The sequence below is a fragment of the Salvelinus namaycush genome, chromosome 33, assembly GCF_016432855.1.
Source record: "Salvelinus namaycush isolate Seneca chromosome 33, SaNama_1.0, whole genome shotgun sequence".
NCBI lineage: Eukaryota > Metazoa > Chordata > Actinopteri > Salmoniformes > Salmonidae > Salvelinus > Salvelinus namaycush.
Window position 1 is genome coordinate 27,201,266 of NC_052339.1, and position 22,223 is coordinate 27,223,488.

At 44.1% G+C, this 22,223-nt stretch overlaps 1 protein-coding gene across 3 annotated transcripts; it reads left to right on the plus strand.

Annotated features, from left to right (window-relative positions):
• The first annotated feature begins 518 nt into the window (after window positions 1-518).
• Window positions 519-17,474, plus strand: LOC120027738 (serine/threonine-protein phosphatase 4 regulatory subunit 1-like). 3 transcript variants are annotated; one of them, XM_038972744.1, is made up of 20 exons: window positions 548-603; window positions 747-791; window positions 1,820-1,891; window positions 1,995-2,079; window positions 2,185-2,291; window positions 3,767-3,909; window positions 4,124-4,270; window positions 4,724-4,831; window positions 5,140-5,205; window positions 5,568-5,726; window positions 6,269-6,393; window positions 6,518-7,299; window positions 9,490-9,650; window positions 9,742-10,023; window positions 10,879-11,040; window positions 11,309-11,409; window positions 11,634-11,754; window positions 12,828-12,956; window positions 15,926-16,067; window positions 16,371-17,474. In XM_038972744.1, exons 4-20 carry the CDS (start codon window positions 2,021-2,023, stop codon window positions 16,532-16,534), a joined length of 2,958 nt encoding a protein of 985 aa, XP_038828672.1. In that variant the 5' UTR covers window positions 548-603; window positions 747-791; window positions 1,820-1,891; window positions 1,995-2,020; the 3' UTR covers window positions 16,535-17,474. The 3 variants fall into 3 exon arrangements, with proteins under 3 accessions (XP_038828670.1, XP_038828671.1, XP_038828672.1); XM_038972742.1 differs by lacking the exon at window positions 1,820-1,891 and having other exon boundaries at window positions 519-603; window positions 1,944-2,079; XM_038972743.1 differs by lacking the exon at window positions 1,820-1,891 and having other exon boundaries at window positions 519-603.
• Window positions 17,475-22,223: the final 4,749 nt, after the last annotated feature.

Sequence of the window (22,223 nt, forward strand, 5' to 3'; positions counted from 1 at the left end):
GGCTTATGGTAGAGAATTTGACATTAGATTGTTTGGCAACAGCTCTGGTAGACAGTCCTGCAGTCAGCATGCCAATTGGGTGCTCCAGCAAAACTTGAGACATCTGTGGCAATGTGTTGTGTGACAAAACTACACATTTTAGAGTGGACTTTAACTGTCCCCAGCACAAGGTGCACCCGTGTAATTATTATACTGTTTAATCAGCTTCTTGATATGCCACACCAGTCAGGTGGATGGATTATCTTGACAAAGGAGAAATTCTCACAGAGATGTAAACAAATGTGTGCTCAGAATTTGAGAGAAATAATATTTTTGTGCTTATGGAAAATGTCTGTGATCTTTTATTTCAGCTCATGAAACATGGGACCAACACTTTACATGTTGCGTTTATATTTTTGTTCAGTATAATTAATATACAAATCATTGGGCGTTGTACTTTACTATCAACCGTAACGCCTCTAGGTGGGGTGGTGATTTCTTCACCGATTTTATACTATCCGGACCGCTCGTTCATTTCTAACGGCAGTTCCTGTATTCTCCGTCTCCAGTTGTTACCTCATCTGCACAGATCACTTTAAATGTAGGACCAGGACAAGATGGCGGGTACGTAGTCTATTTACACTAGCATCGGGAAAATGCACAATTCCGTCCCAAATTTTAACAGTTTCGAGTGAAAGTCGATACAGCAGAACAATTTAGTTATCGATTGAGTATCTTTTGATTGAGTTTTTCGTTGTTTTTAACAGATATATCTTTACTCCAAGAGGATTCCCAGGAGGAGTTGGACGGATGTAAGTTTGTCCCTGTGTTTTCAGTGTTGGAAATTGCTAGCTAGCCGTGCAATGGATGCGATGATTGCATTGTCGGCTCTCTGGAGTTCACGGGTCTGTGTGGGCCTTGGGTAGACGAGTTGGACTGTCCCCTTTCTTTGCAACTTAACTTCTTCGATGTGTAGTGAGTTATATTCACATCCTACATTTTAAATGCTCTCAAAAGTAGTTTCGTAAAAGCTAACACTCACGCGCTTGCGCAAATTTGGCGATAAACTAGCCAGCTAGCTAGCAAGCGAATTGGCGAGCTAGCCTCTCAGATAGCCAAGCAGCTAGCTAGCTAAGCAGAGTAACCAGCGATTCGATTCACTGCATTACATTTGATTATGATCGTCTCGCTTCCTTCGCTAGCTAGGTTCTCAACCTAATACATCAAGCTTGCATGCAGGATTGTTAACCTAGCTAGGTCAGCTAGCTAGCTACCACCCATAGCGGAGGGAGGTTACTGGTTTCTGTTACATCAGATATGCAACCCAGTCAGGGCCCTACGACTATAGCCTGAAACTTCCTGAAGTGGACTATTTGGCTTGCTAGTCTTTGCAGCCAAACTAAATTAGTATGATATAACAACTAGCCAGCTATCTATTTTTTTATTACTATCCAGTATGCATATTAGACAATTTGGTGACTGATAAATGGTAGCGAAAGTGGGAAGTTAATGCACCTAGTCTGGCTATTGTGCAATAACTGGGATGTGCAGTTACCATACACTGTACAAGCTAGGTATTTATGTTGCAATATGATAGATTGCTTTGTTTCAGTAGTGCATTTTGCAACATACCCATACCATTGCGAGAACAGTCATGCAACAAGTCCACCTACAGATCACTACCATCATCCTATAGATCCCCACCTGCTTGTATGCTATGTGTATTCACTGTATTTCAAGGACTTCATATGTTTCTTTCACCAAATCTGTCATTTTCACTTTTGCACTTTTTTCCCCCCCTTGGACTGCATTCTCCTAACCACTGTTGATATGCTAATAGATTTAGCATTGGTGCCAAGCTTCTGCCACTACTGCATGTCACCTCATCACTGTCCCTCACCGGCCTGACTGGGTACGTGGTGGTGGGTGCCTCTCATGCACAATATTCCCAATGTCTCTAATAGTTGGTGTGGATGACTACAGCTCAGAGTCTGACGTCATTATTATACCTTCAGCCTTGGATTTTGTTTCGCAAGATGAGATGCTGACTCCTCTTGGAAGATTGGATAAATACGTCGCTAGTGAAAATATTTTTAACAGGTAAATGTCCAATGCAATGTTATTAAAACTCACAATTTTGAAGACCTTTTTTAATTTTTATTATGGAGAATATTTATTCATATAAAATTTTGTTATGACTTCCAGACAAATGGTGGCACGAAGTTTGTTGGACACACTAAAAGCAGTGAGTGAGGATGAGAGGGACTGTATCGGCGTCTTGGAGAGAGTGGGTCGACTTGCTGATGACTCGGGTAAGACCCCATCGGTTTATAAGAGACGTTTGTTTCATATTTAACGACTGACTGTTGTGAAAACTGTCTGTCGTGTATATGAACTGGCTGTGTGTGTCTGCATGCTCTGGACATGCCCTTATTTCTGTCATGAAAGTAGTCTGTCTGTTCTCTTGGCTGGCCACTAGTGCAGGGGAGAGAGACCCATGAGTGTTTGATGGAGCGGTGTAGTTAACGGCACCTAGATGCCATTTCACACAGGTGAAATGCAGTCTGTCTGAGTTTTACAGCTGGTCTCAGTTGCTCCCATTGGCCCTGTAAGGTGTAGGTAGGCTAAAGGTGTCAGCATGCTTCGGTTCAGCTGGCACCGACCGAGTGTGCTCGCATACTCCCTTTAAATACCTTAACTTGGGAAAAACAAGAAAATCGGCAATAGTGATGTTTGTCCATTTTGAGACGCCGTAGCCAGTATACACTTCCTCAAAATAGTCTGAATTAATTTAAGACAACTCAAGAAATCTGTAATTCATTTTGAAGTTCTTGCCGAAGAGCTCTTAGTCACACAATTTTACAGGGGCGTAGACTTTGGCTCCGAACTTCGACTTGCTTCCATTAAAAAAAACGTGTACCCGAACAGCCCCCCCCCCCCCCCAAAAAGATGTCCAAAACGAACAAAAACTTCACAAAATGTCATAAAATATACACAAACTGAACTGTTTCGGCTGGGAAGCGTGCGGATACCTTTAAGAGATGTAGAGGAAGGTGCACCACTGCTTATACATATCCAGCAGGGATTAGAAAATAGATTGGGATTTGGGCATTTATTAGTTGGGATAACTAATAATAAGTTATCCCAACTACATTTGCAATGTGCAATGGTCAGGTCTCTGTAGTTCTCTGAATGTAGTGGCCTAGCAGTGTCCTTGTAAGTGCAGGGCATGTCTTTCAGCGTAATGCAGGAGCCCTGCATAATGGTGCAGGCATACATTAGAGCAGCAACCAGTTCTCTTAACCCTGGAGTAAACTGACCAGAGAGGATCTTAGTCAGTCAGTGGGCATGTATTTTAAACAACTACATCAAAATAAAAAAAACTGTTTTCCCCTTAGCATTACATAGGCTGGGTGTGCTTCGGGGACATTCTGGCCCCGCCTGGTAAAGCGGCGAGTCAAAATGCACAGTCCATCAGCATCCTTCTCACAGCTATTTATTAGTGCGTCTTTAAAATATAGGTTTAACTAAATTCACACCTGAAGTTAAGACAATCTAACTGTGTTTCTGCAGACAATTTCTCTGGACAAATGATATCCTCCTCTGGTCCCAGGGCATCCAGCCAGGTGTCAGTCATTGTTGAACACTTGTGCTGCTGACGATGATGAAACCAGACCCCTTTTGTCATGGAAGACATTTGATCTTCAGGCTTTATTGACCCCCTTTTCTACTGTCCTTAAAATACCTCCTTAAGTGTTTTTAAAATGTCTTACCTTTCTCTTTTCAGAGCCCTCTGTAAGAGCAGAACTAATGGAGCAAGTTCCTCACATTGCCATTTTCTGTCAGGAGAACAGACCTTCCATTCCGTTTGCCTTCTCTAAGTACTTGCTACCGATCGTGGTGAGATACCTGGCTGACCAGAACAACCAGGTAAGGGAGGCGTGTGATAAGAATACATTACATACTCCTCTTTTTGTATTGTTCAACATACTTTGTTCTGTTTTTTGAATTGCCTCTCACTCGCTCTCTCTAGCCATTGGCACATGTTAAATAAACATCTATTCAGCGACAATAAATTAAGCTCATAGATGTTATGCTCACTGTTATTAATAGCTTCTGTATAATGATTGGGATATCTCGCCAGGTCAGAAAGACCAGCCAGGCGGCCCTGCTGGTGCTGCTGGAGCAGGAGCTGATTGAGAGGGGGGACATTGAGACCCTGGTGTGCCCCGTTCTGGTGGACCTGACCGCCCCCGACAGCAACGACGACGTCAAGACGGAAGCCATGGCCGTGAGTCATGTGACCAAGGAGATGCCTGAAATGGCACACTATTCCCTATATAGTGCACTACTAAGTAGCTTTGTTGGTCAAAAGTGGTGTAATACATATGGGAATAGAAGGTGCAGTAGTGTGGAGATGGTGGTCAGGGAACATGACCCACACAACATTATGACATTATCAGACAGCTACTGTGCCACGTTTTAGATATGATCATATCAAATGCAAAAAGTAGAATAAGGTTGACCCCTTTGTTTTATTTACCATAGCTGTGATTTCCAGAAGCAGGCTGCAGCCAGCATTCAAATGAATGTTTGCCCTTCTGCGGATAGTGCAAGCCAAGGGTATTTCAAAGTTGTCTGTAGAACGCAGGTAGTGTTGTGACATTTTAGTTCAAACCACCATGCTGTGTGAGAAGGATCCTGACGGACGGTGTATTTTGACGCTCTGTTTTTGTGTCTGTAGATCATCTGTAAGATGGCTCCCATGGTGGGCAAGGACATCACCGAGCGCCTCTTCCTGCCCCGCTTCTGTGAGATGTGCTGCGACTGCAGGATGTTCCACGTGCGCAAGGTCAGTAGGGACTAGACTAGGGTTGTGTTCATAAGGCACCAAACAAAGAAAACGGACTGAAATAGGAGGGACTAGCTGGACTTGGCACATTTTTTTCTTCTTCGCGTTAACATTTTTAAACGTCTTCTGTTGTGCCTTAATGAACACGACCCTGCATTAGATCACACCCAGGCAGTGGCTATACACTCAAGTAGACTTTCTCACATGTAGTATTTGTCTTTTCAGCTTTTTTGTTTAACATATTGTTAAATCTGCTTGGGGTTGGAGTCATTGTTTTAGATGAGGTCATTTTTGTGTGTTTGTGGCAGGTTTGCGCTGCAAACTTTGGCGACATTTGCAGTGTTGTTGGAGGAGAGGCGACAGAGGAACTCCTGGTACGTTTTGACTTCTTTTGGTTTCATTCTTTCTCAGCCAACTGACTTGATAACTTTGTTTGCTTCCAGTGACACACCAGGGTTTACTTAAATGAGTCATCTAAAAGCCAGAAGTTTCTGTTGCACATGCCGTTCTCAACTGCCGCTTTTCCACCTATTTTTCTGAATTCTCAGTATATTGTTCTCCGTGTTGTGATATTGAGATTGTAACGGGTGAAACATTGATGCGCTCACTCTCTCTGACTCCACTCAGTAGCTCGGCCTTGTGTGACGATGAAAGGGCATTCTAAGCTCTGACTAACTGAAACACTGTTTTACTTTTCATCTGGCTCTCTTTCCCACCTCTCTCCTTTCCTGCCCAGCTGCCCCGCTTTTTCCAGCTCTGCTCGGACAACGTGTGGGGGGTGAGGAAGGCCTGTGCTGAGTGCTTCATGACTGTTTCCTCGTCCACCTCGCAGGAAGTGCGCAGGACCAAGCTATCGTCGCTCTTCATCAGCCTCATCAGCGACCCCTCCCGATGGGTGAGCACCGAGCAGAAATGTGTCAACCCACATCCTAAATGGAAACTAAATACTTTAGCATAGGCATTAAACATTGACCTCCTGAGGCCAGAGTTCTACTCTTAATCCTCTAGGTATTTTGCTGTTAAGGGAACTAACTTGTCCACTGTATCTCAGTTGGTAGAGTATGGCACTTGCAATGCCAGAGTTATGGGTTCAATTCCCATGGGGGACCAGTAAGAACAAATATGAAATGAAAATGTATGCACTCACTACTATAAGTCGCTCTGGATAAGAGCGTCTGCAAAATGTAAAATTAAACGTAACTTTTTAGAGTAAATACATATTTTATTTTTACTGCAGGGCCTGTGGGTAGTAGTTAGCCCACTTCGGGGAACATTCACATGACATTTTACCAGGATGTCTGACAGGCCAACTTCCTTATTTGAATGCACAACTTGGCTACTTCTCTTTACAAGAGTGTCTGCTAAATGACTGTAGAGTCATTGACATGTAATACTCTTTTGTTTCTTGACCTCTGTCTCTCTTACTTTGTGTGTCAGGTGCGTCAGGCTGCCTTCCAGTCGCTGGGCCAGTTCATCTCCACGTTCGCCAGCCCCAACAGTGTGGGCCAGTACTTCAGAGAGGGGGAGGAGGGCGAGTGCAACTGTGTCCACTCGCAGAACAGGTGCAGCCATTTTGGGCATCTAAAAGGGAATTTAGATTTGAATGGTCTTCTCTCAGTGAAGGAAATCCACCAAGCTTGTATTGTACTGCTTGTTTGTAACATGCTTCCTCTCTCTCTCCCCCAGTATTGAAGAGAAACCACTGAACCTGGACACTACAGACCCTTCCCGCAGCGCTAACACTGACTATCAGAGGCGGGGGGATGACTCTCCTGTATGCACAAATGGCAACCACGTAGAGGGTTGTCTACAACATGACTGCATTTCCAACAATGTCCAGGGGGACCACAGCGAGGGGGAGGATGGAGGATTTTGCCGGACAGAGGAGGAGATAGGAGGAATGGACGTGGCAGACCAGGGGGGTGGGGAGCAGACGGCAGAGGCTTTGGCGGATGCCCTGGACGGTCCCGAGTGCCTCTGTGGGAAGGAGGCTTCCTCGCTCGCCCCGGACCCCTCGGAGGAGGAGGGAGACTCTTCCAGTACAGCAGGGGCTCAGGAAGAGGAGGAAGCACCTTCAGTGGCTACTGAGAGCACTAAGAACGAGCCACAGCGACATGAGAAACGCACAACCTCCAATGAGAAGGACGACTCACCAGCAGACATATTGGCGCCCTCGTCCTTCTCCCTCCCTGAGCCAGCAGAGGAGGAGTCCCCCTACGTCAGTCCTCAGTACAATATCCCCGAGCAGGAGCTCTACAACTCCTTCCACTTCTGGAGGTTGCCCATCACTGAGATGGGCCTGGACATGGAGCTGCTCCAGCAGGGGGAGAGTGTCCAGGAGGAGCCCCCCAGCTATGTCTCCTCCAGTAAGGGCAAGGCTAAAGCCTCGGCCCCAGTCCTGGATAGGAAACAGCTGGAAGAGCTGATCGAAAACCTGGAGCCTCATATTGATGACCCCGACGTGAAAGGTGAGCTGTGCTCTGTGTGTAAAGCTGTAGCTTGACCTCACTGTCAGAGGTCTACACTCTACTGCTGAGATCACGAGAAGCTGCTTACTTCAATACCATATGTAGACGTGTAACTTAATCAGAGGTGGTTATTTTGGTAACTGTTGCAATTCATGGTTGTGTGTCTATTCATATAGGGACAGTGGCTCAGTGTGTAGGCTGAATGTAATTATATTGTAAGAGAAGTTGTCATGGAGGGTGAATTCCCTCGGGTTATAAATAGACTAATCCTTAACCAGAGCAAGCAGTGAAATTCAATACGTTGTTGTTGACAATTAACATTCCTCTGCTGTGATTGGACAGAAGAAGCTCTTTCACAGGTAGTGCTCAGAGCCTAACCCTATAGGCCAATGGTGTGAGAGGCTGGCCTTTGAGTCCAGTCCACTGTGTTTTTGGTGGAATTGAAACCCTTAATGTCGCATGTGAGGCTAGCAGCCTGCTGGCACCTGGCCATTTCACACAAAACAAACTGGAAGTCATTTTTGGGCCGACTTGGGAGGGGGGAAAATAGAAAACCGGGAGAGGTGTGTGTGTGTGTGGCCTGTAATGTTACAAATGGCACAAGGAAAGGAAGAGGCGTTGTCAGAGGATCCCAGAAAGCACTAGAAAGAAACTTCAAACTAAACTGTTTTTTCCTTCAATCTTCGTTTTATGTGCGAGCCTCCTCGTCTGCCTATAGATGCAATCCCATCGTGCTGCATGTAATAAACTCCGGTAGTCTAGGCCAGGGATGGGCAACTCCAGTCCTCAGGGGCCAGAGTGCTGTAACACTGCCCTGCCATCCCTAGCAAACACAGCTGATTTAAACTAATTGCATTCCAAACTGAGTAGTTGATTATTGGAGTCAGGTGTGTTTTCTGTGACACTAATCAGACCCCTGAGGACTGGAGTTACCCTGGGTTAGACCTATACTACAGAACACTGTGTTCCAGTACTGTTTGTTTCTAAAATGGGTCACATGAATTTAATGATCTGTCACTGAGTACGGTTACATGCACACAATAATGTGATTTATTGTAGGTAGTCAGATTAATATAATAGTTGGATTTAAAATGTTTACAGGCTTTGTAAGAAGAACAATCTGAAATCAGGCTACCTGATGTCACTCTGATAAATGCAGAAAATCACCAGTCTAAATAAACATTCCACCACAGCGACCATGTTATTTTTGGGTTGGGACATATAAAGATTGAATGTGAACTACTTCTTAGACTCATATGTTCTGATCTCACTTCACTGGCGCCGAAGAGGAAGGCACTTGGCTGGTGTCGGCACAGTTGAAATACACTGCTGGAACGGCAATTCGTTTTTTGGTTTGATGTTTTTTGTATTTGTTCTTTATTAAAAAAATTCTATATATTTTTTTTTTAAGGTGTTTAGATGTCCTAATAATTAGACCTTACGCTGATATTTTTATTTTTTAAATGAGCAGAGTAAGGTGTGTACATGACTACTGCCATAGTCAGTTTAGTATGGAATTATTACTGTGCATGTAAATGTTATCACCGGTGTCATCATGCCAGACCTGCGTTGGTTTGACAAACCGCTCATTGTTGCAGATGGAAATGGAATCCATAGAGCTGACGGACAATCATCAGTTCTGTCAGAATGTTCCGTAACGCTGTCCTCCTGAACAGGCCCCAGATGCACTGAAGCACAATGACTGACTCTGCTTAGCCGTGACAGATTTAAAATCTGCTCTTCCTCGTCTGTTAAGATTAACCCCGTGTCGGTGCTTAGGGCCAGTGCAGTGGCTCCTCCATGGTTTTGAGTGTGATCTGTTGTTGTGAAGAGGGGCCGGCTGTAAGCCCAGACAAGGGCTCCCTGTTGTGCATATGGCACAAAGAACGCTTGTTTGACAATGACACGCGCATGCACACACACGCACACACACACACAGGCCTCAATGGGCTGTTTTATACACTCAAGGTAATGGTGTCGCAACAAGGAAGAATAGGTCTCCTAGACGCTTCATGTATATGATAGAATGAGCACAGGCTAGGTATTAGCAATATGGTAGTTGCTCAAGTAGTATTGTGTTTGGCAATAATACAGCTTACCCCTTGGGCATTGTTTCTGAACAAGAGAACATGTGATAGAGCAATGTGGAACTCGCCTGCTCATCCATGTCCCCCCACCCCCTTCCTGCAGCACAAGTGGATGTCCTGACAGCTGCTCTGAGAGCCACAACCATGGACTCTCACCTAGAGGATGCCTTCCTGGAGCCCCGGGACAGCCAGGGGGGACACCACTACGACAACCCCTTTGGAGTGCACCAGATGCCCCTTATAGGACACCATTCAGACATGGAGGTGAGGTGGTGGAATGGCGTCACGCCTATAGAGAGAAATTAACTGTAGGGTTGTCATGTTTGACCTGTGATTAATCCTGGTGTCTGTGTAGAGGCGAAACTCCACCCTGCAGATGAACTATGGCGACGACTCTGAGCTGAGCGATGGACTGAAGCTGCTAGAGGACGAGAAGAAATCCAAGCATCAGGACGTGATCCCTCAGGCCCTGCTGGACCAGTACCTGTCCATGACGGACCCTTCCAGAGCTCAAACGGTGGACATGGAGATCGCCAAGCACTGTGCCTACAGCCTGCCTGGTGTGGCCATGACCCTGGGCAGACAGAACTGGCACTGCCTCAGGGACACCTATGAGACCCTGGCCTCTGACATGCAGGTGTGTCTACGCTCCACTTCTGTCTAGGCTACATCTCACTTACACCTTCTGTCAATTTTACTGTAAATGTTTTTGAGGAAAAATACAGGTTTTCTCTTCAGAAGTAGTTTTTGACCCCCCCCCCCCCCCCCCCCCCCCCCCGTTCGTTCCATTTCAACCTCTAAACACTCCCCACCATGGAACACATTCACTGGAACACAACTTTGTGGAATGTGTAGGTAGATCTAGATTGTGTATAACTGGCATGCCTCGCTCACTTGTAGCGTAAGCTCTAATCGTGACGTTTGCATCTGCACGTTCCACAACGTCGCGACCTCCTGAATGTGCCCCCATGGTAAGTATGTAGCCTAGCAGTGTGGCTCTCTCACTGTGGTCTATTTCCTCCTCCCCTGCCAGCTGGTTGTTGTCAGGGAGGGTGCTTTGACAGACTGGACCTAGACTGGAGCATGGAGCAGGTTTGCTTTTCTTTCTGGTCCTCCTCAAGCACCTTTTTTATTAATTTTGTGATTCTCCAAAGCCCAATGTGTGGTTCCTTGGCTTTCCAAAAGCAGTCCTCCAAAAACAAACTTGTGTCCTCTCACCATTCAGTTGTCAACCCCCAAAGTTTGCCTGCCTGCAAGGAATGACATTTTGCCCCAGGCACGACAGCTGAAGGGCTTGACACTATTGGCTCTGGTCAGACTCTCAATTACCCCCCAAATCAGTGAGCTGGAAGCCTGAGGACTGGAGTTGGCCCGCCCCCCCCATGTGATTCCTTTATGTCTCCCCCTGGCAGCTCCCTTTGTCCCACTTTTATACACGCCCTCTAACGTCACTGGGTCTTCCTGGGCTCTAATGTCTCTCTCCCTTCTCCAGTGGAAGGTGCGTCGGACGTTGGCCTTCTCCATCCACGAGCTGGCCCTGATCCTGGGGGACCAGCTGACAGCAGCGGACCTGGTGCCCATCTTCAACGGCTTCCTCAAGGACCTGGATGAGGTACGGGTAGGGGTCCTCAAACACCTCTACCATTTCCTTAAGGTCAGTTGGCACCTCTTTCTTTAGCACTCACATCAATATAAGAAAATACTTGATCAATATTTAAAAGAATACTAATAGAAATGATCATTAGAATGGATAGGTTACCTATTTATTGTGTTGTCACGATGAGTTGACTGCAACTCATAATGGTTCATATTTCCCATAGTGATGATAGGATCCAGGCATACCTGCTGTGTCTTCTGTGCTGCAGTGGCGTTTCTGTGTGGTCGCAGGGGATCAACTTCTTTCTCGCTCCCTCTCTCTCTAGCTTCTGCACCAGGACACCCGGCGTAAATACCTGTACCAGCTCCAGGAGTTCCTGGTCACAGACAACAGCCGCAACTGGCGCTTCCGATCAGAGCTGGCAGAGTAGGTTCTACCCTGTTATCACACTTCATGTAATCCATTTATTTCCCCTGTGACTTTAGTTGTCACACACACCATTAGTAGCCAGAGAAGTAGCCAGACGTAGTGACATTCCTGTACTGTATGGGTGAGGGAGTTAAACATAGAAGTAGCTTTTCCAAGATGGCTGTTTTGGTGACATTATGTTCTATGGGTCAGGGTAATCTGTATCTCCTCTGTGTTCTCAGACAGCTGGTGTTGTTACTGGAGCTGTACAGTGGTCAGGATGTTTATGACTACCTTCGACCCCTGGCCTTCAGCCTGTGTCTGGACAGAGTGTCCTCTGTACGCTGGACCTCCTACAAACTGGTACGTCACAGCCAGCGACACACATCCCCCCGACACGGTCACAGCCAGCGACACCACCCCCCCCCCCCCCAGAACTGTTCTGATTTAAAGAAGCAATAAAACTGGCCTTCTTTTTAGACTACTTGAGTATCTGGAGCATCAGCATTTGTGGGTTTGATTACAGGCTCAAAATGGCCAGAAACAAAGCACTTTTTTCTTTAACTCATCAGTCTATTCTTGTTCTGAGAAATGGCTATTCGATGTGAGAAATTCTTCAGTTTCTTGGCAATTTCTCGCATGGAATAGCCATTTCTCAGAACAAGAATAGACTGACGGGTTTCAGAAGAAAGTGCTTCGTTTTCAGCTGTGCTAACATAATTGCAAAAGGGTTTTCTAATGATCAATTAGCCTTTTTGAAATGATGAACTTGGATTAGCTAACACAACGTGCCATTGGAACACAGGAGTGATGGTTGCTGATACTGGGCCTCTGTACGCCTATGTAGGAATTCTATAAAAAAATCTGCCGTTTCCAACTACAATAGTCATTTACAACATTAACAATGTCTACACTGTATTTCTGATCAATTTGATGTTTGTTTTTTTAAAGGACAAAGTGTGCTTTTCTTTAAACAATTACATTTCTAAGTGAACTCAAACTTTTGAACGGTAGTGTATACATCTACTGGTAGTATTTTGTAATGTTACACCACCACATCCTTGGTAAATATTTCTCCCTCCCTACCATTTCCACAGATCTAGAACATTTCTCATGTTTTCCGCAACATACACAGCAGGGCGACGTACTGCTTACAGACATCAGCAACAACGCTATTCAAGTCTGCTAAAGATGGCCGCTATTGTCTCTTCCCAATATTAGCCTTTCACTGAGGCATGCCCTGATTGGGAAGAGATCATAGTAGTAGTTTAGCGATCACTCTGAAACAACGACTATTCCGTTCAAGACGTCACCCATCTGTATGATGTCATATTACTGAGCCCATCTTTTAAGTTCTCTGGGCTTCATTTACCCATAATTTGATGAGAATTTTGACACACAAAAAGGAATCCATAATATTTATTGTATATTGTTAGGTGAGTGAGATCATCAGGAAGGTGGCGTCGTGCCAGGCGCTGCTGGCAGACTTCCTCAGTGAGCTGGTAGAGAAGTTCTGCCACTCCCCCAAGTGGTCGGGACGACAGGCCTTCACTTTCATCTGTCAGGTGAGGACGTCTTTGTCATGTTCATCGTTAGGCTTTGGCGGTATACTGGGTTATTTGGAACTAGCCACGGGATGGTTTTTCAACTCCATCAATACTGTTAACCATTTTTCTGCTTGCTTATAAGTTATTTGTAGCTACTTTTAAGTAAATACCTGCAGTCAACTTGTGTAATACGTTAGGAAATAAAGCACATTGCGCTGTTCATTTCACCTGTCACATTATTTTTTCATTATGAAGCTTACTGGTAGTCCCCAGTCACATGGTGTTTGCTGACAAGCACACAACGATGAGTCTGCCAGCATAGCCTTGTGAGTCACTCACTGTTGTGCAGCATGCACCAGGTGGTCTAGTTACAGTATGGAATTCATAACTAAATGTTTGCCAGCTAGATATCTTACAACTATTCAGTGAACTGTCTAAAATGTGCTAAATGCTCTGCGGTTGTGTATTTGGTTTGCTAATTTAGCTTCTTGCGGTAACAGCAGAGTCCCCTCCTGGATCAATAGCCTAGCGGTCTCATATTTGTTTTGTATGTGCAGCAAAGTGTGAGTAGCATTTTTGTGTTACTTGTATAACTTTGCGCTGGGATGTCTGTCCTACAAATAGTTTGTCAGACTTTATAAAATGTTCCCAATTTGTTCGTTAGCATTTAGCTAGCACTTGCTATGGGATTTGACATGTGTTCTTTATTTAACCAGGGTAAAGCCCATTGAGACTGTTTCTTATTCTCTTTTTACTTGTTAGCATTACTATTACTAACATTTGGATTAAAGGGGTTTGACAATAGTGCCCCTTGTGTTCAGTGCAAGTATTACCAAATATCCCGAGATGGCACAAGGTCGGTATGACAACCGCCCACGCCTATTCATCGTTATTCTTCTCTTGTCATCTCCTGACCTATACAACACAAATAAACATCCAATAGGCCTAACCAAATAAACAAGGTAAATACTGTCTTCTGTCTGAACTACGGTAATTCTCCCACATTATGCGCCACAGTAACAAATATATAAAATAAGAATAACTAACAGACAGAAATTAAACACAATTTCAGTTTAAATAAAGGAATTAGGTCCAACACATGGAATGTACAGTGTAATCCTGAGACAAGTAATCTACCACCACTCTTAAGTAAATCCTTGCAGCGTAATGGCTGATAAATCAGGTTCTAGGTAATTCAAATAAGGTTCCCACACTTAGTAGAACTGATCTCTTTTTAGAATGTAATGTACATGTCAGATATTCCAATGGAACCCATTCAAATAGTATCTTATGCCAATCCTTAATAGAAGGGACCTTGTCATTAATCCACTGTAAGAGGATGTTTTTCCTCACTGTGATGGTAAGGATATTGTAAAGCCTCATCTTTGCCACCGAAATAACATGCCTATTAGGGAGAACTAACGTCAAAGAAAGTGTCCAATTCTAGGTCGACCCCACCCCCCCTTGAACATTAGTCCAGTACCTTTTTTGTAATTTGTTTATGGTCACGTTCCAATGTGTTAGGGTGTCTGTATCAGTTTTACATTTTAGACATGGAGGAGGATGAGGGGCTGTATGCAATCTGTGTCTTATTCTTTATTGGATTGCTCTAGTACGATTACAGCTAGATATTGTTTTTGCATATCTCCAAATGTCCTCCCACATATCCTCGTCAATAGTAATAGAAAATTATTTCTCCCCCCCCCCCCCAAACACGTTTTTTCAATGACAAACACATCAGGGTTGCTTATCAAGGTGGTGCTCTTCAAAATGTCTTACTTGTAGAAAGCGGAACAAGTCCTGCTCAACCATCTCCTCAAATTACTAAATATTTTCAGCAAATAAAAAGTTTGGTCTGCCTATGCCCTTATTAAGCCAAATGTTAGCCAGCAATCAGGGTACAAAAAATCTAGGTGGTTAAGAGCAGAGGTTAGTTTGGGCTTTCCTAAAACACATTGTACTGACCTCCATGCTTTGAGTGTATTAACTGTAATGGGATTATTGCAGTAATCTTTTATAGATTTGAAGCTTCTGAAAAATACAAGACTTTTTCAGAATCCCTCTAACAAAATCGAGGAGTCCTCATTATATAACATAAGTGGGCACACCACTGATAACCTAATATCCAAGTCTCCAATAGAATCTGGCAGCTGCAATATTGCCATCCGAAGTCTTGCCTTGTGTTTACTCCATATGAAGGAACTTAACCAGCCATTTATGGCTCTGATTACCTTATTGGAACGTAAGACTGAGATAATTTGGATTGGGTAAAGTAGTCTAGGTAAAATGTTAATTTTCAAGAGGGATATTCTACCCATCCATGACATCAGAGTTGCAGCGCTCCAGGTCCTGTCTTATTGTGTCAAATAAGGGAACAAAATTGTCTTTGTACATTTTGCTAGAATTTAGGAGTTATGAACATACCCAGATACATTTAACCTGATGGAGACTATTTTTGAAAGGAAAGGGAGGGGGTACAGAGGTAAGACTACAAAGTGGTATAGTCTCTGATCTAGTTAAATTAATCTTGTAGCCTGAGAATACACTGAATAATTCAAGAATATTAACAAGAGGTGTAATTTGAAGTCTCGGGGCTAAAGATGAATATCAAAACATTGTCAGCTGCCAAGGATTTTTAATTACGTTTTTTAATTGAAGAGCCTTTAGTTTCCCCACCCTCATATTACACAGTGGAGTAAGTGGCTATGGTAGCTATGAGGACACTGCTTTCAACGGGCCACTTGACATTGTCCTCGCCGTTTTATTTGATAACATGAGTGGCACCATTCTCTGTCCCACAATGTCTATTGTGTTGGAGGACAATGAGATCATGATGACTGAGTGGTCAAGTGTGTTAACGCACAAACACAACAGAAAGCACAAGTGTGTGTGTCTTGTGCATGCACACACAGAATCACACACTCCCCCAATCCATCTCTGAAACACACACACACCCTCTAACCATCCTCCCTCTCTCTTTCTGTCAGCTGGCGATTGAGGATGACTGTGTGTCGTTGGAGCAGTTCTCGGAGCACCTGCTGGCCCCTTTGTTACAGCTGGCCTCCGACCCCGTGGCCAACGTCAGGGTGCTGCTGGCCAAGACCATCCGCCAGAGCCTGCTGGAGAGAGGTACGTACACGCACACCTGCATGCTCCTCTGACCAATTCCATAGTTAGGCCTAGGAAACAACAAATTAAGCCATAATTGCTTATTTTATTATAAAAACGAATCGTATTTAACTGCACTCACAAAATGCATAGTATTATGCATTGTGAAATAGTCTGGATGGTGTGTGTGTATATATAGTTATGTCATTATTAATCCCCAATAAGGAAACATGACAAAGTATGGCTGTTCTCCATATATCGTCAGCTTAACTGCAGTTGAACCCTGGTCACATCTGTCCTCTATTCTTCCTGTCGTCCCTGCAGAGTACTTCCTGCATTCTGCAAACTCCCACCAGGAGGCGCTAGAGCAGACACTGGTGGCCCTGCAGATGGACCTGGACAAGGACGTCAAATACTTTGCCAGCGTGCATCCTGGGAGCACTCGCCTCAGCGAGGATGCCATGAGCACCACCTCCTCCACCTATTGAGCCCAGAGCACCCCTCACCCATCTAAACACACACAGGTTAGGGTGCAGAGGGCTTGAGGCAGCTTTTTTTTACTGCCACTTGTAAACAGGCACAGGGGGAGGACCCATGCATCAATACAACTCCAATCAACACTACAGATTAATTTAGTGCTTTGATTTGTTTATATATTTTTTTGCCACAGAAGCCTTAAGTGTCTTCCTTAAACTGGAAAATACTTGAATGTCCGGAGTGGATTCAGTGACTAACAAAACAAATGGGGGGGAACGCATGGGGAACGGCGCTAATAGGGACCATTTTCCCCCATCGGTTCCTCCCCTTCCCGCTCTCTTTCTATCGCTCTCATTCTCCTGAGACTTAGCGGAAAAGCCAGTATCTCACAAGCTTTATGGAACCACATAGCAGGACGACTGTCTCTAACTCAAAACATTTAAACGGTGTAAAGTTTCTGTAATTGCTTTTTCTTATTGATACTGTATAAATGACTCCTATGCTGCATATATATATATATAAAAAAATAAACTTAAAACCGTCTACCATCAGCCGCCTTCTGTGGGCGGTGGACGTAGCACGTCTTCTCCTCCTGGGCTCCTGCCTCCATTGTTTTAACTCTCTAGTGCAGCACATTGTTGTACCCATAGACAGAGGGTCTCCCCCTGGCAGGCAGGGGTTCCTGTTGTCAATGAGAAATAAATGTATTTTTATTAATATTATGGCTGTCCTTTGCGGTGTTTTTTAATTAAGTAAGCGGAGATATCCAATTGTAAAAGGTCAGCACACTTGAAACGTGGTATTTAACCTGAGAATAAAATACTGCGCCGCACCCCCACCGTTATACCCTATCTGTACATATCTCTAGCAACTTTTCCATTTTGATCAGCGATCATGTATTGTGATACCATGTTTTACTTGTCGCAACATTAAATAAAAAGCAGGCACACATTTGTATTTTGTTTGTGTAGGAGGGAGGGATGGAGGCTCTGGAACACATGTTGCTCAGGATATTCTTAACACCAAAGAAGAGTTTTATATACAACTGGTGCTATCCCCGGGCTCGGATTGCGGATCACAGGCATTGTGGCTTTTAAAGGCAATTTTACAGTAAACGTTGCATATGTCGGCTCAATCGGAAATTGCCTTAAACGTCTACGCCTATAACCCGCGATCAGAATGTATGTCGGCCCTTGTCAGACTGTTTTAACAGAAGTTTTAAAAAGTGTAAGCATCAAAATCATTGAGCCATTTACACTTAGACTTTCCTTTAGCTTGCTTATTGGATTTACACTGAGGGCTAAAACTGTAACGACACTGGGATTCAAACGTTGTTACACCCTCCCCCATGTTCCTTCTATTGCTGCTCACTGGTTGTTCTCATTGGTCACTCTAAACTCCGCCCACTGGTCCTTGAGCTAGAAAATGATTAGTTAGACAGTGTGTTGAATCAAACCAGGGACCTGTTGCAGCACAATCCCACGTTCTTTACGCTCTCCACAACCATCCAACCTCAATCTATACATGACTGGAAAAGCCCAGTCGCTAAAGTCTGCCCATTGATCATTCTTCCAATAAATCAATCATTTATTCTGAAGCTGAGGTTTACTACAAAGCAGGATCAATTAGTTAGCCGGCTAACTTCAATTATTGTTTTTGAAGCTAGTTTACAAACCAAATTGTGAAAGATGCAAAAACTAAATTAAAGCGTAGAAATAGTGCATATAGAACAGTTCTACCATATCTTATACTTGCTTTCAATGAGTGACAGCTTTATAACTCCAAATGTGAATTTGGTTGGGTGGCCCAAAAAGTTAAGTTTAATTTGTGTTTTTGGTTGTTGAGCCAATTAATGCCAATTTCAAGCTTATCTAGAAAGAAAACTCTAGAAAATGTCAAGTTAGCAGGCTAACTCATTAATCCTGCTTTGTAGTATACCCCTCTGCCCCCAGGACCAGATCACAAAAGTTTGCATGTACAGTGTGTAAAAACTAACCCTCTCATTTTCATTAACCAATTGAGCTCGCCAGCTTTTAGTCCTAAAAACCAGAAATTAGTTGCCTTTGGTTCAATCAGTCATTCCTATGGGGGGGGAAAAATGCTGAAAATAAGGTATGAAGTTAACACAGGCTTAGATCTTATACACTACATGAACATCTCATTCCAAAATCATAGGCATTAATATGGAGTTGCCTCCCCCCTTTGCTGCTGTAACAGCATCCACTCTTCTGGGAAGGCTTTCCACTAGATGTTGGAACATGCTACAAGAGCATTAGTGAGTTTGGGCTGCTCACAGTCGGTGTTCCAATTCATCCCAAAGGTGTTTGATGCCAGGGCTCTGTGCAGGCCAGTCAAGTTCTTCCACACCGGGGGCATTGTCATGCTGAAACAGGAAAGGGCCTTCCCCAAACTGTTGGCACGAAGTTGGAAGCACAGAATTGTCTAGGATGTCATTGTATGCTGTAGTGTTATGATCTCTTCACTGGAACTAAGTGGCCCGAACCATGAAAAACAGCCCCAGACAATTATTTTACCTCAACTTTACAGTTTGCATTGGGGCAGGTAGCGTTCTCCTGGCCAACCCCAGATTAGTCCGTCAGACTGCCAGATAGTGAAGCATGATTCATCACTCCAGAGAATGCGTTTTCACTGCTCCAGAGTCCAATGGCTGCAAGCTTTATACCACTCCAGACGATGCTTGTGCGCGCGAGACGAACAGTTCTTGTGCTGATGTTACTTCCAGAGGCAGTTTGGAACTCTATTGAGTGTTGCAACCGAGGACGGACTATTTTTACGTGCTAAGCACTTCAGCGTTCCCATTCTGTGAGCTTGTGTGGCCTACCACTTCGCGGTTGAGCCAGTTGCTTCTAGACTTTTCCACTTCACAATAACGGCACTTACAGTTGACCGGGGCTGAAATGGCCAAATCCACATGGGTGTCTACAGTCGTGGCCAAAAGTTTTGAAAATGACAAATATTAATTTTCACAGTCTGCTGCCTCAGTTTGTATGATTGCAATTTGCATATACTCCAGAATGTTATGAAGAGTGATCAGATGAATTGCAATTAATTGCAAAGTCCCTCTGCCATGCAAATGAACTGAATCCCCCCAAAAACATTTCCACTGCATTTCAGCCCTGCCACAAAAGGACCAGCTGACATGTCAGTGATTCTATCGTTAACACAGGGTGTTGATGAGGACAAGGCTGGAGATCACTCTGTCATGCTGATTGAGTTCGAATAACAGACGAAGCTTCAAAAGGAGGGTGGTGCTTGGAATCATTGTTCTTCCTCTGTCAACCATGGTTTCCTGCAAGGAAACACGTTCCGTCATCATTGCTTTGCACAAAAAGGGCTTCACAGGCAAGGATATTGCTGCCAGTAAGATTGCACCTAAATCAACCATTTATCGGATCATCAAGAACTTCAAGGAGAGAGGTTCAATTGTTGTGAAGAAGGCTTCAGGGCGCCCAAGAAAGTCCAGCAAGCGCCAGGACCGTCTCCTAAAGTTGATTCAGCTGTGGGATCGGGGCACCACCAGTACAGAGCTTGCTCAGGAATGGCAGCAGGCAGGTGTGAATGCATCTGCACACACAGTGAGGCAACGACTTTGAGGATAGCCTGGTGTCAAGAAGGGCAGCAAAGAAGCCACTTCTCTCCAGGAAAAACATCAGGGACAGACTGATATTCTGCAATTGGATTGCTTGGATTGGATTGCTGAGTACTGGGGTAAAGTCATTTTCTCTGATGAATCCCCTTTCCGATTGTTTGGGGCATCCGGATTAAAGCCTGTCCGGAGAAGACATGGTGAGCGCTACCATCAGTCCTGTGTCATGCCAACAGTAAAGCAGCCTGAGACCATGTGTGGGGTTGCTTCTCAGCCAAGGGAGTGGGCTCACTCACAATTTTGCCTAAGAACACAGCCATGAATAAAGAATGGTACCAACACATCCTCCGAGAGCAACTTCTCCCAACCATCCAGGAACAGTTTGGTGACGAACAATGCCTTTTCCAGCATGATGGAGCACCTTGCCATAAGGCAAAAGTGATAACTAAGTGGCTCGAGGAACAAAACATCGATATTTTGGGTCCATGGCCAGGAAACTCCCCAGACCTTAAGCCCATTGAGAACTTGTGGTCAATCCTCAAGAGGCGGGTGGACAAACAAAACCCCACAAATTCTGACAAACTCCAAGCATTGATTATGCAAGAATGGGCTGCCATCAGTCAGGATGTGGCCCAGAAGTTAATTGACAGCATGCCAGGGCGGATTTCAGAGGTCTTGAAAAAGAAGGGTGAACACGACAAATATTGACTCTTTGCATCAACTTCATGTAATTGTCAATAAAAGCCTTTGACACTTATGAAATGCTTGTAATTATACTTCAGTATTCCATAGTAACATCTGACAAATATCTAAAGACACTGAAGCAGCAAACTGTGGTAATTAATATTTGTCATTCTCAACTTTTGGCCACGACTGTACATATAGTGTATGTTTTGTTCTGAGATAGTCAGTTAACATGACCTTTATATATTTTTTTACATAAATGTTTCAAAATTAAACTACGTTAAGCGATGAAGATGACTTCATACAGCAAAACATAAGATTTCCTAAGCCTGTGTTTACCACAGACCTTATTTTCAGTGTTTTATCCAAAAACGCCATTCATTTCTTCCAAAAAAGCCAATTACTATTACTCTCTTCCCTTTATCAAAGACCATTTGCCTAAACCGAACCCGAAATTCATGTCCTTCATAAGATCCATTCCTCCATGCTTTTACAGCCAACACAATAGCATCATTGTCCAACGCTGCAACAAGGATGTCTGCCTGCACGCAACCCCGATCGACTGCATTGCAGCAGGTTTGGCTGGCTTGCCATGTCAGGTGGACAGACTGTTCACGTGACCAGAGCCATCCTCCTGAGACAAAGGCTTCTTTGTGAGGCCTTGGATGTACCCGACACATAACACTTTTGTTGCCTGTCAGCCAGTGGGCTGTGCCCAGCATCATGGTCCTCACTTCTCCATGCCTCCCCTTCCTCCTACAGGGAAAGTGGGGCAAACTGATTGGGACACCTGGGTTGTGTGGCAAACCGGTTTAGAAAACCCAGGATGAAAAGGAACTGTTAGGCATCAAATGCTCCTGTTGGGAAACTGTTGTGTAAAAATTAGAAATGTTTAATTTATTACATTTTACACAAAACATTATTTTACTGTTTGCAGTTTGGAATGAAGTGTTTTACACATGTTCCTGTCACAATTCAAGTTATATTATTGCTTTTACATGAACAATGTATCTACTTTACTTCTCCCACCTCATTTTCATAAGCTGTTATTTGTGAATTTCTAAGCATTGGCTTAGAAATTAAAGCATTTGTCTTTAGTACCTCACTGCTTCCATAAACCACATTGCTCCACTTCTGTGCCAAATAACCAACATTTTCTGTTTCACGAGACCCACTGGCTACACGACAACCCTATAAAAACTTAACAGATCAAGGAAATAAGCAATGCACGATGGAACCAGCACAAGAAAGCAAGGACACAAACAGATTGAATGTAGCACATACAACCTCTACCAGACCAATAAAGCTGCGGAAAGACGTTGCAGTAACGTTTTTGCTGCTCTCTGCCAGCCTCTGTGGCCCTAATTGAAACCAAATGTTGCAGACCTTTAATAAGCATAGCTAAAGAC

Bases quoted from the DNA above. Each gene is read 5' to 3' on its own strand.
- LOC120027738 (XM_038972742.1), top strand. The intron at 7,300-9,489 runs GTGAGCTGTGCT...CCCTTCCTGCAG, and splicing joins TGATGACCCCGACGTGAAAG to CACAAGTGGATGTCCTGACA. The intron at 11,410-11,633 runs GTAGGTTCTACC...CTGTGTTCTCAG, and splicing joins TTCCGATCAGAGCTGGCAGA to ACAGCTGGTGTTGTTACTGG.